The sequence below is a fragment of the Cydia splendana genome, chromosome 24 (assembly GCF_910591565.1).
Source record: "Cydia splendana chromosome 24, ilCydSple1.2, whole genome shotgun sequence".
NCBI classification, from domain to species: Eukaryota; Metazoa; Arthropoda; class Insecta; order Lepidoptera; family Tortricidae; genus Cydia; species Cydia splendana.
In genome coordinates, this window is record NC_085983.1 from 10,839,367 (window position 1) to 10,859,718 (window position 20,352).

General features: G+C 37.7%; 1 protein-coding gene across 2 annotated transcripts in view; it reads left to right on the forward strand.

The window, feature by feature from the left end:
• LOC134802454 (Kv channel-interacting protein 4-like) overlaps positions 1 to 20,352 on the forward strand; it is a 66,785-nt gene that overhangs the window by 37,412 nt on the left and 9,021 nt on the right. For both annotated transcript variants that reach the window (XM_063775123.1, XM_063775124.1), the window contains exons 3-5: positions 18,289 to 18,410; positions 19,008 to 19,077; positions 20,180 to 20,250. In XM_063775123.1, the coding sequence (XP_063631193.1) occupies positions 18,289 to 18,410; positions 19,008 to 19,077; positions 20,180 to 20,250 (263 nt within the window). The remainder of the gene's footprint in view (positions 1 to 18,288; positions 18,411 to 19,007; positions 19,078 to 20,179; positions 20,251 to 20,352) is intronic.

Sequence of the window (20,352 nt, forward strand, 5' to 3'; positions counted from 1 at the left end):
TTTCCGGTTCAAAGCACTAATGATGTAAACTTACTGTACCTAGCAGTGGCGGCGCGTGGAATTTTTCGCTAGACAACTCGGAGCAAAAAAAACACCTACATTATGTACTTATTTTTTCATGATAAGCGAAGGTAAAGTAAAGCGCTAGGTGTGTCCTTGGGTGCGTTCTTTTGCAGTTAGTGTATAACCACCTTTGCCATACTTGTCATCACTGACGTCACATGAACAGTGTATGTCGAGTATGACAAAAGCGGATTCCTACTCCTAAATTCCTAACAATCCTAACTAATAAGTTTTTTGCAAAAATTTCATTTTTGGTACAAGCTTTTATCGCTGACTATACTTTTCTTACGACAGACAACTAATACTCATCGAGTCAATTCTAAAAACCCCTAACACAATTAGGTTGCGTTGTTTCATCACAGAGTTCTTATGGCGACCTCCTGTCTCCATCATCAGATCAGTTCGACAGTATCATATTATTGTATTGTCATCAGAACTACATACAGCTGTCAATTTTCATGACGCTACGATCCTTGAAAGATGGTTAAATTAGTTACCTTAGATTCCATTACATAGTTACATACAGGTCGACCTAATAAAAGCTTGTTAAAAACAAGGACTGACCTTGAAACACCTGCACGAACAATACGCAACACTTATGACACTCAAAAATTCACTGCTTTAGTCTTTATATATAAATATATGCACAAAACTAAGTAAAATCTCATTAAAACCTATAAAACTCTAATAAAAACAACAATAACAACAAATCTTGGCAACAACCGGAATTGTGTGTTGTCATAATATTATTCCATTTTCACCCACGACTTCCAAAACCTATTACTACAAATTTATAAACAGTACTTTCTTTGAAGAAACCCTCGTTATCAAATTACCTTAACTAAACTTGCGACTCCATAATATTCTTGGATTTTGTAATAAAATTTCTTTTTTTAAAGGTTTTTGAAAATTTGGTATTAATGATAGCAAAATACAATAAAATTTTACCCATTAATTCAATTCAATGTTGGTATGGCAACATTAACAACACGAGCGGCAAACGCGACTCGATTCAAAATTGTGAAACATTACAGTCCAATATAAATCTTACCTCTTTGTATTTAAGGTTTAAATTCAAATGAAGCAGCAAGTGAATACACTTGCGCCACTCGCGGACTTTGACTGTGTGCGTGCATTTTTCCAATATAAACCTTATATTGTTACGTTTAAGGTTTTTATTTAAATGAATAACTCGATACAAAACCGTGTTATTTTGAAGCGTAAATACGCGGACTTTCTTTAGCGAACTTTATCAGCGTGTGCGTGAGTTTTCGTATGTTGTGGTGGCTCATGAATGAATATTCAAGCTTAAACTTAGTTGCCCGCGCGCCCGCTATGATTAGTTGAAATTTAATCAATAGTGAAGCTTTAGTAAATCGTGTTATCGATGCCAAGGTAATACGTAGTGTTTTCCTTATGGATATATATGTAGCAATATATTTTAGGCAAGCCGGTGGGAATCGGGTTGTATGAAGCCGCCGCTACTGGTACCTAGTGTAAATTTCATACGTGACGTGAAGTACGCATTTGCGTTATTTTTCATTTTGTATGGAATTTTGAGTTTCCAAAACGTCCCGCTTGGCGCGCTGTTCATAATCCCATACAAAAATAAACACATAACGCAACGCAAACGCTTTTCATGCTATCGAATGAAATTTACGTTTAGCATCTTATGTTAACCTTATTCATTTAAGAGCCCATCAACGTGCACACTAGCGCCACTGCTAAATAATCGTCATTATTTAAATTTAATGATAGGTATTTAAAAAAGGGGGCCGCTACGGACTGTATTGTGTATTTAAGTACCTTTTGAATATATCAAACTAGGTTTTATGTTGCTGGATTCGTCGATCTATGAGCTCAAAACAAAAACGGCCGTTTTAACTTTGGACGCGTAGATTGACGAATCCAGTAACATAAAAACTAGTTTCATGTATTCAAAAGGTACTTAAATACACAATACCGTCCGTAGCGGCTCCCTTTTTTAAATACCTATCATTAAATTTAAATAATCACGATTATTTAGCAGTAGCGCTAGTGTGCACGTTTATGGGGGTATACATCCACTTGCCAGAATTTCAATTGCCATAATTTCATTTGCCATAATAGTCAAAAGCCATTATATTGTTTCCCATAATTACATATGCAATACTTATTGTTTACTATATTAGTCACGTGCCAGAAACTTTGTTTCCCATAAAATCAATTTCAATAATATCATTTGTCATCATCATTGTAAGCCATAATTATCACTAGCCATAATATAATTTTTTTACAGAAACCAAATGCTACTAGAAAAATGGGTTAGGTTAGGTTTGAGCTGCGACCTTTACAGAAAAGTAATGCTACTGGAAAAGTGGGTTAGGTTAGGTTTGAACTGCGACCCTTACAGAAAAGAAATGCTACTAGAAAAGTAGGTTAGGTTAGGTTTGAACTGCGACCCTTACAGAAAAGAAATGCTATCAGAAAAGTGGGTTAGGTTAGGTTTGAATCGCGACCCTTACAGAAACCAAATGCTACTAGAAAAATGGGTTAGGTTAGGTTTGAACTGCGACCCTTAAAGAAAAGAAATGCTACCAGAAAAGTGGGTTAGGTTAGGTTTGAATTGCGACCCTTACAGAAACCAAATGCTACTAGAAAAATGGGTTAGGTTAGGTTTGAACTGCGACCCTTACAGAAAAGAAATACTACTGGAAAAGTGGGTTAGGTGAGGTTAAATATTCTATTAAATAATATTATTACAATTAATAATATGGACAACAACACGTATGGCACTCGTACGTTCTGGAATCTAATAATCGGGTAAACAAAGAGTATGTCACATCATTTTTATGGTAAACAAACAATTCGGGCAAATGAAATTCGGGCAAATAAAATTCGGGCATATGAGTATTATTTTATATAATTTTCGGACAAACAATAGACAACCGTTTATGGGCTCTTTAGTATTTAAACTTGTTGCACTGTAAAAAATATACAGTAACAAAAGGCGAACTTAATGCCATCTGACACTCTCTACCTGTCAACTTTAGGGCAAAGGAGAATAGGTTGTAGAGTTGTGTATGTCATTCGGTAGAAAAGTTTCTTCAAACCGCGTTCTTTAAGGGGCCCACAGATTACCAGTTGGCCGGACGATATCAGCCTGTCAGTTTAGTCGCAAAAGGTGACAGTTCCGAACAACTGACAGGCTGATATCGCCCGGTAAACCGTACGGATATGATGGTCGTTCTTGTCTACGTGACAGCGTGATAAAACGGTGTCCGTCACTTTCTATCCCACGGTGTTAAAAAGTGACGGATATTTTGTCACGGCGATAAAGCTATCCATAATAGGCTTTCTAGTAATCTGTGGACCCCTTTAAGATCATACATGCCGGTACCAGTGGGGAGACACACCTGACTTCGGGCAAACTCGGCTCCGTTCAGCTCAGCATTGCTCCGAGAATTTATTAGGGTTGACACAACTTGAAGTCCCTTTGCGTGCACGACCACAGATAAGATAATGACTTGAATTATGACAACCCTAAATAGCCGTTAGGGATAGTGACCATACATTAGAAAGGGGTAGCATTTCGTCCCTGAATCGCTGTCAAACTTCGGTTTTGTAGGAAATTTCTTTTTCACATCACCTATTCGAAAAAGGGCTTTTTCTTCCCCGCTAGGAGGGATCAAAGTGGCACTTTTCTTCCCTGCTAGGAGGGATCAAAGTTGTAGGTACTTTTCTGTTCTAGGACACGATTTTTTCTTTCTTGGTCAAACAATACATATTTTGGAACAAAACAATTTCGTCATAGTTGATGTGAAAAGCAGTATGTGTCACACGGTATCAAAATTATTTCGTCTTGGGCGACACACTTGAATCCCTCATTACGCTCAGGATTCAATGTACGCCCTTGTCGGAAATATATCATTTTGATCCCTTGTAACACAAACTACTATTCTGAACGTACTATTATTTCACTATTACTTATTCTGTGCCGGTACTTATACGAGTAGCACAACGTAAAATATGAAGTCAGATATAAATTTAAATAATATGAAAGGAAAACTTACAAATGTCTGCTCAAATTTGGAATCAAGTCACGTACAGTCCACTGCAGCGTGAGACGTGTTGCTATTACACATGTCTGAACATGATAGGACATAGTATATGATAGGATATGTTATTTTAAAGCTCAGAATATAGATATGAGTAAGCTATTCGAACGTTGACATCAAAACTATATTAGAATCATATTGAAATCATATTAGTTGGCTGTCATTCGCGCGTTCATTTCGTTCGGACTTGTCCGTACCTGGTAGTCCGTAAGTTAGGTTAAATGGAAGGAGGTCTCGGATTCGAATCCTGGTAATGCCTTTGTGTGATGAACACGAATATTTGTTCCCGAGTTAAGGATGACTCACGTTAGACCGGGCCGTGTCCGGGCCGGAGCTTCCGGTGCTTACTTTTCTATGACATGACAAGCGATCACGTGACGCTTTCCATAAAAAACGATGCGCCGGAAGCTCCGGCCCCGACACGGCCCGAAAAAGTACTGAGGTAGACTGACGTAGCATGGCTAATACGAACGTTTCCGAGAAAATACGATGGAAAACAATCACGCACTACATCTTTAAGTGGCATTTAAAATTCCTTATCTATACTACAAATATATAGTTAGAAGTATATATAGTTTTAAAACAAAGCTCAAACAGTATATGCTCAATCACCAGCTTAACCAGGAAACCTGCAGATTAGAAACCAGCTGCCTGTAGTCAAGACTCTTGCTATTGTTGTATTGTATTGTAAATTTTGTTACTTACCACAATGTTCTTGTTCCTTCCGCATAGGAGTCGACACCATTCCCGACACGCCATCCTTTTTATCTGTGTCATTTCATTATGTTTCTATTTGTTTAACTTTGGTGTTGTTTTTGTTTATGTATTTTAGCCAACTTTGTAACATTGTTTTCATGACTAAAAAGTTAAAACTGATTGAGATTTTACATAATATTATATTAGATTCACTCACTTTATTGTTTGACAAATCTGTCATCGAATTTAATTTCGTGTAGCTACCGCTGGCGCTAGTTATGCGCGCCTAATGCCGCGCCACGATGTGACCCGACCGGATGGTACAAGTTCGATCGGTTAATCCGTGTACTTAATTCATCTCTTTTTTGTATTAGCTGTGTAAAATGTGTGTAATCAATTTTTAGGTTTATTTTATGTTTCTTTACTTATTTTTTTGTCTGTTACCTTCCGTGATTATTTCTCACTTGATGGTCTAATCGGAAGATCAGCGCTGGAAGTCGCCAGCAACATGCTGAGATGGGACCATTTCGTGACACTTTATTTTTCACTATGTTTTTTCAATGTATGTCTGTTGTCTGTGTGTTTACGAATAAAAAACTATTCTATTCTATTCTAAATACAGTATATACGAGATGGTCCACTCAACAGTCACGTCACGTACGCGATGTTACCACGTATAAACAAAGCCATAAGCCATAACATACAAGACTGATGGCTTGTACTTTCGGGTAAGAATATAATCCATATGGAGTAACAGGCCGTCGCCATTTTGGAAATTGTTCCCGAATTATATTATTTAGCTAACAATATGCTGGCTGTATTACGTGTAACATAATATATTTGAGTTACAAATCATTTAAAATACAAGGTAAATATCCATAACTCAGAAATAAAATATTTTAAATATACATACAAATTACCAGGATTCGAACCCGGGACCTCAAGCTTCGTAGACAGGATCTTAGCCGACTACATATATTAGAAGGTTAACAATTACTTTTTTTTTGTACGACTGGTCTGGCCTAGTGGGTAGTGACCCTGCCTGTGAAGCCGACGGTTCTGGGTTCGTATCCCGGTAAGGGCATATATTTGTGTGTTAAACACAAGTCATGGATGTTTTCTATGTAGGTATACAATACAACTATGTATTTATCTATATAAGTACTTTTATTTAAAACCATAAACATAATTAAAATCAAACTTACAATAAAAGGTAACCTAAAATTAAAACTACCTACAAAACTAAAACTAATACCTAAAAAAATAAATAAAAATAATACATAGCATGGGTGACCTAGCCCAATATGTATATATTAGGCTAGATCACCCAGGTCCGATCCCTGTGGAAGGGTTCCCATAAGGCTGGCTGCGTTCCCCCTTTGGATGTTTTCTATGTATGTATATAATTATGTATTTATCTAATAAGTATGTATATCATCGCCTAGCACCCATAGTACAAGCTTTCCTTAGTTTGGGGCTAGGTTGATATGTGCAAAGACATATGTAACTTCGTATAAGACGAATAAAGTCTAAGGAAAAAACGTGCCTCGGAATTCAAGTAAAAGTCATTCTCGAATAGATGCCGCACACACCTTTAGCCTATCCTCGGCTAGATGGCGTGACGACACCGTTTCATATTTAATAATTTTAACACATAGATATCAATGAATGAACATGGATCAAAATGATATAAAAATAATAAAATAATTTATCCATATACACGGTGTGGCCTGCAACATGAGCAAAGAATTAAAACATAGATTGTACTCCTCAAACGGTGACACTTTTGTTCAACAACTTTTAAAAATTATGAAGTATTTAGACTCCCTATTTTTCATACAAAATAAATATTATCTTCAATGGACGCCATCGCCACGCCATATTATTGTGATTGACGTTGCTTGTCACGCCTTAAACATAACAAAATTCGCAATACATTGCGTCTTAGAATAAACTTTAAAGTGTATTAAAAATCAAACCACAAGTTATTTTTAAAAGTCGCTGAACAAATGTTGGTCACCCATATAACCATTCCAGTCGCAGAATCACAAAGTGGTAACTAAATGTCAGATGTGTCGTAACAGAGTCCACACAATGTGTCTAGAATTGTTTCGAAACAAAGTGTCGTCGCCGTGTCTACACTTTTCCGTAACAAGGTGTCGACACATTTGTGTGCACTTTGCGTGCGGTTTGCGACTAAATCTGACAGCAAATTTGTGACAGCAAATGTCAATATAAAATACCTCTTGAAAACCAAGGTTTGTCAAACTACTATTAGTGTCTCGTGTGCTCGTAATTCTAGTAAGTCATCATGGGCAATGCAAATGATAATAATCGACCGAAACCATATAAACACCCAACACCCGTCAACCTTTTACAGAAAAGTTTTTAAAGAAATTCAATAAGCTACTTAGGTCAGGCAACGAATGCTCCAAAAGTTGTAGAGGGAAATGCTCGGAACACAATTTTTGACTCCGTAACTCGGTTTGACAAGTTAGGAGATGAACATATCAAAAGTCCCCGGCCGTAGCCCTTGAGCGGGGGGGAGAGAGGGGGCTTTGAAGGTCCCATTTTCCCGTTTTTCGATTATATCTCGGAAACTATGCATCTCAGCGACATGGCCACTTATACAAAATGAAAGTTAATTTAATTTGTTACAAGTTTATTCAGTCAATTTTTTCGATATGTTGAATAGTTTTTGAGATATCCGCTCTTGAAAGTTTATTTAGGGCTCTAAATTTTATCTTGATATATCTATATCAGTGAAGGTGCTAGGCCGTGTTTGGTATCGTTTTCGTATAAATCTGGGGTGCTGAATCCATTTAAGATATCACATTGACACCATTCCACAAAATAAAAATACTTAAATCTTTTTAGGGTTCCGTACCTCAAAAGGAAAAAACGGAACCCTTATAGGATCACTCGTGCGTCTGTATGTATGTCCGTCTGAATACACAAAATAGTTCTTTACCTATAGATGACAGGAAAACCTATTAGAAATGTGCAGTCAAGCGCGAGTCGGACTTAATGTACGGAACCCTTAATACGCGAGTCCGACTCGCACTTGGCCGGTTTTTTTGAAACTCTTCTTGACGCTTAACCGCTGAACCGATTTCGTTGAAATTTGGTATAGAAATAGTTTGCGTCCCGGAACAGGACATAGGATAGATCTTATAACCAAAATCATCTTTTGAAGGTGTGAAAAGTGGCGTGGAAAATTGTACGGGAAATCAATAACCGCTGAACCGATTTATATGAAATTTGGGATGGTCTACATCTTTGATTTAGTTAAAAATGATGAAAAAACATGACTTCAAACCTAAACTTAAACAGTATTAACTTGAACTTGAAGTCAATTCTGAATTCCCCCTTACACCTCATTTCACACCTTTAAAGGATGATTTTTGAGATAACTTATTATATCCTGTCTCGGGACTCAAAATATATGTGTACCAAATTTAAATTAAAACTGTTCAGCAGTTTAAGCGTGAAGAGGAGTTTAAAAGAAAGTATTTTAATAAGTTTATATGTTTTTACTTCGGAATGGTGTCAATGTGATACCTTAACTAAATTTGGTACTGCGAATTTATACGAAAACGATACCAAACATGGCCTCGTAGCTTTACTGTTGTAGAAGTCAAAATAAAATTGAGAGCCCTAAATTCTTATTACTTGGCCAAACTTGTGTAGAAGGAAAAGGTAAAATAAAAGTCTTCGGCGGGAATATAAGACACAAATATATTTTTTTTTTGCGTTACTATTTCATTCATCAAATATAAACATACCTTGATTATACTATTCTAGTGAGATCCTCATCGATAAACAAAAACATTTTCTTAAAAAATTACAAGGTCGAAATGTCACGGAACTTGTGAGAGTAATATGTGAAAAATATAAACTTTTATGACAAAAAAAATCTGGACACAATTTAAGAATCACCCAATTACGTCGAGGAATCATCTGTATTTTTGCTTGTTTCATTACCTCCTCGCTTCTTTTTTGTCCTTTGTATTCTGTAGCAATTTGTTAGATCTGAAAATAAAGATAACTTGCGTCGTCACGGATGTCGATTTATAGGTTTTAGGGAGTGCAGAATTCGAAAACGATGATCATTTTATAATCCAAGATGGCGGCTACGTATTTTGTCATAAAAGTGGAATCCAAAATAGTCATCATTTTCGAAATCTGCGCCCCCTAAAACCTATAAAACGACATCCATGACGACTTTTATGACATAGTGCATGGCCGCCATCTTGGAATCCAAAATAGTCATCATTTTCGAAATCTGCGCCCCCTAAAACCTATAAAACGATATCCATGACGACTTTTATGACATAGTGCATTGCCGCCATTTTTAAATTGAAAATGTTATCATTTTCGAAATCTGCGCCCCCCAAAACCTATAAAACGACACCCATGACGACTTTTATGACATAGTGCATGGCCGCCATTTTGGATTCCAAAATGGTCATCATTTTCGAAAGCGGGGCCCCCTAAAACCTATAAAACGACATCCATGACGACTTTTATGACATAGTGCATGGCCGCCATCTTGGAATCCAAAATGGTTATCATTTTCGAAATCTGCGCCCCCTAAAACCTATAAAACGACACCCATGACGACTTTTATGGCATAGTGCATGGCCGCCATTTTGGATTCCAAAATGGTCATCATTTTCAAAATTGGGGCCCCCTAAAACGTATAAAACGACATCCATGACGACTTTTATGACACAGTGCATTGCCGCCATTTCGGATTCCAAAATGGTCATTATTTTCGAAATCGGCACTCCCTAAAACCTATATATCGACACCCATCTCGACTTTTATGACAAAGTGTTTTGCTACCATCTGCATGTAAGACATTTCTATTATTTTTACGTACAAAAATGGCCCCCTGTCAACTTTCAATCGAGATTTAATCGATAATTTATTCGATTAATATTCAGATTAATTCAATTTCAATCTATGTTAGGTCGACTAAACTAATCGCGATTAAAATTTGAGAATTAACTTTTTTTATTCCATTAATTAGTCGAATAAACAGTTAATCGATTAATGCCCATCTCTGACCACGGCATTTTTACACTTTGAGTATATCTGAAAACAAATCAACACAAGGAGCCATTTTGCAAATCCAGTAACATACCAGTAACTTTGTTATTACTTTTGACAGCGCGTGTCATGTGTCAACACAGAGTCGACACAAAGTCGAAACATTGCAACTACTTTGTGACTGCAATATTTCTCAGCCTTAAACCATATTTATACATCATAATTAACAAGTTTCGTAGTATGTAAAGCGTTATTTCTGTTATTTAAGTATAGTATACGCATCGAAGTACTAAAAATGCTTCAAATAATATAGTTATGAACACAGGCACTGAGAAGTAAACAATTTCATTTCCGGCTAAACTAAAACAATGTGGTGGCGCGTTGATTATATTACACTTAGTTTATCAAATCACTCGAGCAGTTTAATTCCCCATAATAATTTAGGTCATATTGTAATATAAATGCAAACAATATATAATTACGTCTTGTAATCCGTTTTAGAGATGGCGTATTAATGTCACTTATTTTTATTTAAGTATTTTTCCATCTGACAGTTTCCATTTGACAGGAACAAAATGAACGAATGAACGAATGATTTTGGCATAAAGTAGTCGCAAACCCGAAACAATGTGTGCACACGGCGACCACACTTTATGTCACTTTGTGTCATGTGTCGACCCTTCCCCATTTCTGGTAACTGTGTCGACACGGCGACGACTCTGCGACTGGAATTGTGACCGAAACAGACGGTGTCGACACAAGATGTGTCAACACCGCGTCGTAACGGCGACTGGATATGGTTGTATGGGCAGTATGAGGAGTACAGCCTACAGTTTAATTTTTTGCTCATGTTACAGGCCACACCCGGTATATACATTTTTTGATAACTTTATACGTTTTCATTTTGAGTTTTAGTCGTGTGTCGATAGATGGCAGTAAATTTACAGTGACTACAAAATTTAGAATGACAGGACCCCTCTATACTATCCATTCTTTTTGATATGTGTAAGACGTCCTCTATTATTTATTTATTTTATTATTTATTTTTATGCGCAAATTACGTCTAAATATAAAATAGTGATAGAAGTAGCGATGTTTTCGCCGCGCCGTTTCTTTGTTCTCTCTCGGCTGTCATTCCGTGTCATCTTTGAGTGACAATTGACATGACAAAGCGCTTAGTGTGTAGAATACATGTCAGCCATTGTATACGCAAGATGGAGGCACACAAGACACATATGCATGGAGTATAGAGTAAAAGGAGCGAAATCTCTTATGGTAGAACAGTTGTAAAAGTGTCCAGGCTCCAATTTCACCACGGTGACAGATGCGACAATTGTAAAACATCACTGTTGCTGACGTCACAGGCATCCATGGGCTACGGTTACCGCTTACCATCGGGCAGGCCGTATTCCTGTTTGCCACCATCATTGTTTTATTTAAAAAAACCTTATTATATCGAAAAAAAAACAGATATTTCTCTTGCAATGTTTATGACAATTGTCACAAGAAACACTACAATTGTCACGAAATTCCGACATATAACTCATTACCTGTCAAGAATTACCTACAATTCTTCTAAATCTTGACAATTGTCAGAAACTTCGCAAAAGAAATATCTGTTTTTTTCCGATATAATAAAGTTTTTTTTAATAAAACTATGATGGTGGCAAACAGGAATACGGGCCGCCCGATGGTAAGTGGTAACCGTAGCTCATGGATGCCTGTGACGTCAGCAACAGTGATTTTACAATTGTCGCACCTGTCACCGTGGTGAAATTGGGGCCAGCAGTCAGCTGTCAATAATAGTTCCAAGGCATTAGGCGAATCTGACTTTTACGAATCTGACATTCTGCTAATCTGGCATCCTGCTAATCTGACAATTCAGATTAGCAGTAGCTAATCTAACATTTTGATTATTTAAAATAAACCCCTTATAAACCGCAAACAATTTGAATGAATGACATAAATTGACAACTGACTTTTAGCTTTTTTTTAATCATTGACAATTGGTGATACAACAACGAAATGTCTGTCAACAATTTTTGGCTACCCAGACTATATTTATAAGGTAAACGTCCTAGTACCCGACGCTGTACCAGTATTGGTAAATCATCGTTTTAAACAGTATTTCAATAAGATAAAATTAACCACCGCCGCATTTTGCCGATACACAATTATTGTAGCTTAAATCGTATAATTAATTAATGACCCAACCCAACTAGAGCTGGTAGGCTAGACAAACTGCTTATAAGCCGAGTTGCCAATTAGACCAGTTGCTAAATAGGCAACTTGCTAATTAGACGATTTGCTACTCAAAAAAAGTAGACCAGGGGCCCGATTTTTGAATTTCGACCGCTCGATTTCCTGTATTTCGTTCAATAATATCTCCACTACTAGGCATTTAAATTATAGTAGTCATCGAAATTCAAAAATGGACCCCTTGGGGCCGATTTTTGAAGGGGGAACTTCGAACGCTCGATTTCGTGACTCGAAAATCGGTGGAAAACGGCGAAATGCACATTTTTGAAATACGAGCGATAGAAATTGGGAATCTAGTGGTATTGACCACTCGTTTTCATTTCTATTAGTAAAATTTAAATGCCTAGTAGTGGAGATATTATTGAACGAAATACACGAAATCGTGCGGTCGAATTTCAAAAATCAGCCCCCAGATGCTTTTTAGACGAAATGCGAAGTAGACCATTCGCGAATTAGACGGGCAGCTCCATAGACGAATTGCGAAATAGACCCCATGCTACTAACCCCGCCGGCAGTACGTATCGTTCTGTAATTCGGTTGCAAGTAATAACTTCCAACCCGGCTGCCACAATGCAAAATTATTCGTAAAAACTTCGTAGCACTGCTACGGCGTAGCTGCTACGCGCTACGAGTTAGCTACGTAGTCTCTGCAGTATCCATTAGATGGAGCATTGGAGACGGAACATATTCACCCGGGGGCGTAGCCAATATATCAATCGTTCTGTCTGTCAGCTGTCAAAGCGCCTCATAGAGGCTTCCGGTGACCAGAGGGCTGGCCAATATTTTGCCCAACGGATCAGCATTGCCATCCAGCGGGGCATTGCGGCCAGCCTTCTGGGCACCCTACCGAGCGACTACGACTTAGGGCATTTTTTTTATTTATAAGTTTTAGTGTTTTTATTATGTTGTAAAAATGTTACTGAATAAATAAAACATAAAAAAAAACGTTTTAACTATAAAACTCCCGAGAGATTTAAACATATTATCAGAATCGGAATATTTAATGTGTAAACGAAAGTAATATTTAATGTGTAAACGAAAGTAATATTTAATGTGTAAACGAAAGTAATATTTAATGTGTAAACCGTGTAGTGTACAAGAAGTACTAGGTACATTTTTTGATGAGTAATAACAGTTTTACCCATTTCGGGCATACAATTTATTTTATCTTAAACTAAGTTTTAATATTTTATATTAAACTAAATTATTATTTTTAACGAGTTACTCACGTATTATGAAGTATAAATAAACGCTCGACAAGTTTCGACCCAATTTTCGAAGATCGTCGTAGGTATCTTCTTACTTTATTATAAGATAATCTTTATTGGTACAATACAGGTACACGTCGGATACAATTTTGTACAAAATACAAAAATATAGGGTAACTTGTTGATCAATGTAACACAAAAGTTCAAACCATCTTATCTCTGGTGTTTTTAAAGTTATGAGTGTGATATTTCGTATGAAGATAAACAATTTAGTTGGTATATTGAAGTAAGCTACATTTCGCTGCGTAACTAAGTAACTAGACCTATATTTTTGATGTATCAAATATTTTTATATTTTATTTTGCTAAGCACTTGCTTTTTTCTGGAAAATTGTATGCTACACACAAAACTATGTATAAGAAATTACACATTTTAAAAGACAATTGCACACAAAACACACAAAAATTACACATTTTAATTTTTTACACAGTTTAAAAGAAAAATTTCAGCGCTTCGATCGTTTATTGCTAAGTAAATACTTAAGCCTGATGACAACTCGGTGCTATGTCGCATTATGATCTCATTTTATTCATGCACAGAAGCACCCATTGCTCTGAGGTATCTAGTGAGAGGTAATCCATGGTTCGCAGTTCGGCAGTTTTCGCGCTGCGGTCGCAAGTGCTTACAAACTCTTCTCATTAAGCGAACCGCTTAATAAACGGTTCAATTGAAATTCGAGTACTTTTAGCACTAGAACTGTAATGGGGAGGAAAAATATTCATTAAGGGCTCATTTAGACAATGCGAGAACTCGCATGCGAGTTTCATTACATTGCGGTTTTTGATCGGTCGGTTGAACAGTCCGCAATGTAACTAAAATCGCATGCGAGTTCGCGCGCCGTCTAAATCAGCAAAAAGGAAATTACACAGAACGTAAAAGAAAATGTGTCGCTTTGGCATAGAGAAATATACTAAGCATCTATAGAGTGCTCACTCCATACATCAGTTTTAGAACCAAAACGACTATTATTTTCGTAGTCGACATCTAGCATCGAGTAGCGGAATTATCAGTAAGCACCGCTACTTGATATTAAATAGATGTCTCGAGTGTCGCGACTCACGAAAATTGTATTAATAATAATAAATAATAAGCCGGCCGGCCAGAGTGGAGTCGTTAGAGCTATAAGCTCCAGGGGTGGAAGTGAAATATGCATAAGACGCGAGTTGGCACAGTGGCTGTTAACAGCCACTGGGTAGAAAGCGGCGCACACCTCTCGACACCCCTGAGCCGCTCACACCGGTGTTGCCCTTGAGCCATCCTAGATGTCGCTTTTTGTGGGGGCCCATCTTGTGAGGGCGAGTCACCGTCTGCCGGAAATAAAATTGCATACCGTTTTATTAGGCAGGCGTCCGGTTTTTTTACCCCATAGCTCAGTACTTAGTCCATCGCTTTCACCCAATAACCTAGTTCATTTTAGATTCCATCAACTCTCAATAGCCCTTACACCCTAGCGGGTGCTGCCTCTGCGTGCGTCCCATGGCACGGGCAAGGGCAGCATCCGCTCGGTGTACCCCTTACATTTCATTAAAGTGTCAAAAGGGCCTCTACGTGTTGGCTTCGGCTCCGCGCATGCCTCCCAAAGGTCCGGAACACCATTGTTCCGTGATGGGAAAGACATATAAATAATAATAGTCGTTTCAGTGAACGGTCTAATAGCGAAGAGTCTCGACCAACATCTTGAGAGACTCTCGCTAGGTGGTTGGATCAAGGGTCAGATGCAGAAGGCGGTGATCTTGGACACGGCGCGGATAGTCCGCCGGTTCCTCTCTCTGCGGCCCTGACCACCGGTGGCTTGGGCCTTGCCCCGCTGCTGGCGGCACCCTAGGTTAGGTTTTTTATAATGTGTTTATATGTATTTTTTATTGTTTTTTATATGTTTTTGTATTTTACTTTTATATTCATGTTATAAAGAACCTAACTTATGAAGAAAAATAAATATAGAAAAAAAAAATTAGACCTAGTCCCACAGTAAGCTCAATAAGGCCTGTGTTGTGGGTACTAGACGACGATTCTATGAGTTTTTCGAAACATCATTTGATATTTACCAGTTGCTTTTCGGTGAAGGAAATCATCGTGAGGAAACCGGACTAATCCCAATAAAGCCTAGTTTCTCCTTTGGGTTGGAAGGTCCAATGGCAGTCGTTTTCGTAAAAACTAGTGCGTGTCAATTCTTGGGATTAGTTGTCAAGCGGACCCCAGGCTCCCTACCCATGTGCCGTGGCAAAACGCCGGGACAACGCAAGGAAGAAGAAGATAGAGTTTTGTGAATATTGTTCAGCTATACATGAGATAGCCTTCAGCAACTATTCAATGTTGTGTTTCAGTAAAGTAAACAGTTTCAAAGAGCTGAATCAGGTTTTTCAGCTCTGAAAGCTCTTTTGAGACGTACTCGTAATACTCGTATAAAGCCGAATAGCTTGTAAAGGCGTAAAGAATATTTTGAAGTACTTCATCACTTTCAGCCCTGTAATACTGCTTTTGAAAACCGCAAAACCTACTTTTAGGCGTACCTAAAAGTATTTAGCTTAGAAACAAATTGGACGTGGAAAAACTCACTGTCTTGAGTGGGACTTGAACCCACGACCACCGGATCGCTAGCCCAATGCTCTTCCATCCGAGCTACCAAGATCACCGAGATAAAATCAGATGGCACAGCACCGGGCTAGCGATCCGGTGGTCGTGGGTTCAAGACCCACCCGAAACAGTGAATTTTTCCACTTTTAATTATTATTGAGCTATTTTTAGGGTTCCATACCCAAAGAGTGTCAAAGTAACTGTAGAAGGTAGAGAGGCAATAGAGAGTACTCTCTCCAGGCGGGTGTTTTGCCTGGGGACCGAAGTCCACTGAGAAATGGTCGGAAGTTATACAGGGTGATTCATGAGACGTGAGCAGGACTAATCCTGCACACTCAGTAACTGTTAATTGATCGATCACCGTCGTATTTAGGTGAAACAATCAAACTTTTTCCTATTTTTGAACTTTTTGGTGAGAGCAAATTTAATCCTCTACAATCATGGTCACCCTACAAGACCTAATTAATAAGCATAAAACCTCTTCAATTTTTGATTACGAAGAAAATAAACTGTCAAACTTGAGTGAGATACGAGTTTTCAAAAGTAACCAGACCGCGATGACAGTGGTGACATTCAATTTGACACAGGATATCGGTAGTTTAGTATTCTAATTTTAGGGTGACCACGCATGTCGTAAATAAATTAATAACTTTTTTTTTCAACACTACTAGAAAATTAACGTTAACCTCACTAATACTGATACGAAAGTGTTGCTTATAATCTACGAAATGCGCAGTATTAGTCCTGCTCACGTCTCCTGAATCATCCTGTATAGCAACTGACATTTAAAACTCCGTAAGCGCGATGTAGGTCTCTTACTAATTGCGTTCTAGCTCCCTAACGCCATCTGTTAGATTATTAATGGCACGACGTTGGCAGTGACAGAACCCTATTAGGCCCTCCTAATATTATTTATTTATTTATTTAAACTTTATTGCACAAAGTATATACAAAAATGTACAAATGGCGGACTTAATGCCAAATGGCATTCTCTACCAGTCAACCATAGGGCCAAACAGACATCTACAATTGGTGCAGAGAGAGAAATATACCTATTCAGTGAATAAAAAAAAGCAAACTATATATATAAACTACATAAATAAATAAAATATATATAAAGTACTACATATTTATACAATACATACTATAAATATAATAATGATGGATATTATTCGAACTCTTGTTTTAGCAAATGCTTACGCAACAACCGCTTAAAAGAAAACTTACTTGGAGCTTGTCTAATATTATATTATGTACAGATGTAATGCATAATTATTTTCCATCGTATTTTCACGGAAACGTCCGAACGTGTCTTTCTATTTCAGTCAGTCTCGGTACAAAAAGTACTGAGATTGATTGAAGTAGCATGACAAATACGAACGTTTCCGAGAAAATACGATGGAAAACAATTATTTATACACTACGCCCCTTATTCATAAACGCGCTACAAACCTCAATTAGCTAATAATCGTTTGTCCCTGTCTGTCATTTTGACTAATGTATTTGTAAGAAAGGGATAAAACATAATTCAACTAAATCAGGCCCGCAAAAGTTTTATGAAAAAGGGGTTACATCTATATAAAACGACAACGCAAAATTGCAGTTTAATCTTGAATTTTTACACGTATTAATTCGTGCGCGCCATATCTTCTCTTCTCTTCTAATTTCCTGACCTTATGCCGCTCTTAACCCTTTAGATTTTTTCCGTTAAAAAGGACATCTTATAAACATGACCACACCATTATTTCTAGAAACGCTAGCACAAATCTTGGAAGACGCGCGGCTTATAGGTATACAAATTTACCTTAATTAGTCCTTAATCAACGTAATAGTTATTTGTTTTACAAGGGGGGCAAAGTTGTTGTTTAACCGCTCGTGCTCATATCACGAGCGTAGCAAGTGGTTCGAAAAATGGAATCTAGAGCGTTGCGAGGGTTTCAAAGCACGAGGGTTAAACAAAATTTGGCCCAGAGTGAAACACAAAATTTTTCACCTCACCAACCCGAAGCAAATATTAAATGTAAAATATCAAACAAAATCAAATCATCCAAAACCATCATTTAAAAGTAAATTCTACCAGCAAACATAAGAAAACAACTCAAAATTTCCATTTGATTACTTTGCCTCACATGTGAATAAAATGCAACTTTGCTATCAGCTTTTGAAATGCAAAGTAAGCCTTTCCGAGCTGGTGTGGTGAAAAACTTATTGTTACTTTAAAAAGCCGGTGCTGTCGTAGCGCAACCTTGGGTTAACTGTTTTCTATTTGTTGACAGAGGAGGAGTGCGAAGAGGCCCCCTTGCCGGCGCGGCACCGCCCCGAGGGGCTAAAGGAGCTTGCCCGGGGCTCGAAGTTTACCGCGAGAGAGATTCAACTCATGTACCGGGGGTTCAAACAGGTATACCATTATCAACGTCTTTTTTATACTACGTCGGTGGCAAACAAGTATACGGCCCGTCTGATGATAAGCAGTCTCCGTAGCCTATGGACGCCTGCAACTCCAGAGGTGTTACATGCGCGTTGCCGACCCTAATACTCCGCACCCTCGTTGAGGTCTGGCATACCTACTGACCGGCAGGAATACAACACTATGAGTAGGGTCTAGTGTTATTTAGCTGCGGATTACTTAAATGTGCACGATAACTAAATAACATGTTTCTAATATCATTATTCGACGACCGGTCTGGCCTAGTGGGTAGTGACCCTGCCTGCGAATCCCATGGTCTTGGGTTCGAATCCCGGTAAAGGCATTTATTTGTGTGATGAACACTAATATTTGTTCCTGAGTCATTGGTGTTTTCTATTTTATTTATATCAGTATGTATATCGTCGCCTAGCACCCATAGTACAAGCTTTGCTTAGTTTGGGGCTAGGTTGATCTGTGTAAGATGTCCCCAATATTTATTTATTATTATTTATTTATTATGATATCAGTGTGCATTCGAATTAGCCTGTGTGATTGCGTAAAATAAACACGTTTTTCATTTATTCTCAGGAATGTCCGTCAGGAGTGGTCGATGAGGAATCCTTCAAGCATATCTTCTGTCAATTCTTTCCTCTGGGTGGTAAGTACTATTAATTTTAGCTCTGTAGGCTGTAACTCCCATGGTTGTGCTAAACTGAAAAATTACCGAAACTAACAGCCGTATTCGAACAATGAGATACGTCAAATACTAGATATTGAAACGATATGGATTGGATATGTCAGTGTCAAAAGTGTCGTTTTTGTTTGAAGAAACATGAGGCTGTAAATCGATAAAAAGTCCATAATGAATATCGAATCTGCTTACAAGTTTTCAAGAAAATCCAATGAACAACAACTTTCTATTCATTTTTTTTGCCAGTATCCAAGGTTATGACGCGATCGCTCGAAAACATTGCACCATACTATAGTATGAGTAAAATAAGCCTAAATATGGCCATTTGGCGGCAAAATATGTACATCGATTAAAATTAATTGGTTTATGACCTTTATCTTGGCACTAGAAATGAGGATCTGCCGAGTCTTATAAAAATTTAGGCGTCCTAACCCCTTTTCGGGGGGGGGGGGGATGGGGTATGTGCAAGGGGTTCATTTAAAAATAATCACATTTCACAAACTAGGCAAGTGAGGTATCATTTTCGTGTAATTTTGTGCGCTGAATCGAATGACACCACACTTATGTTTATAGGATCAGTATTTTGTGAGATATGTTAATTTTTGTTGAAAAAATGACAAACAGATATTTCTAGGCAAAAGTACGATTTAATCGTAGTTATTAATATTACTTACGTTTATTTTTCATCTTACCCCCATACCCCCCCTCCCCCGAAAAGGGGTTAGGATGCCTAAATTTTGATAGGACTCGGCATATCCTTATTTTTAGTGCCAAGATAAAGGTCATAAACAAAGGTTCATGGATGTACATATTTTCCCGCCAAAATATGCTACTTTTCCCTACCTATACCTTTTGCTATACCTTTGGCCTACTGTCGAATAGATGGCGTTAATTTCAATATTTAACAAATTAACACATATCAGTGACAGAATAAGGATCAATTACAAATGGCGATCTAACAGTTTTAATCATCTGTCGAAAGATGGCAGTAAGTTTACTGTGACATAATTTACTTTGACAGTCCGCCTCTATTTCAAATTCTCTTTGGTATAAGTAACATTTTTTTCAGATGCCACGCAGTACGCCCAGCTAGTGTTCAACACTGTCAAACACAAGCAGAGCGGGAAAATCAACTTTGAGGTCAGTATAATTATTAAAACAGAATTTTGCTTTAATTGTTTACTTATTTGTTACTATCGACCAGCCCCGGCTTAACAAATTATACACTTGAACCTTTCTCAA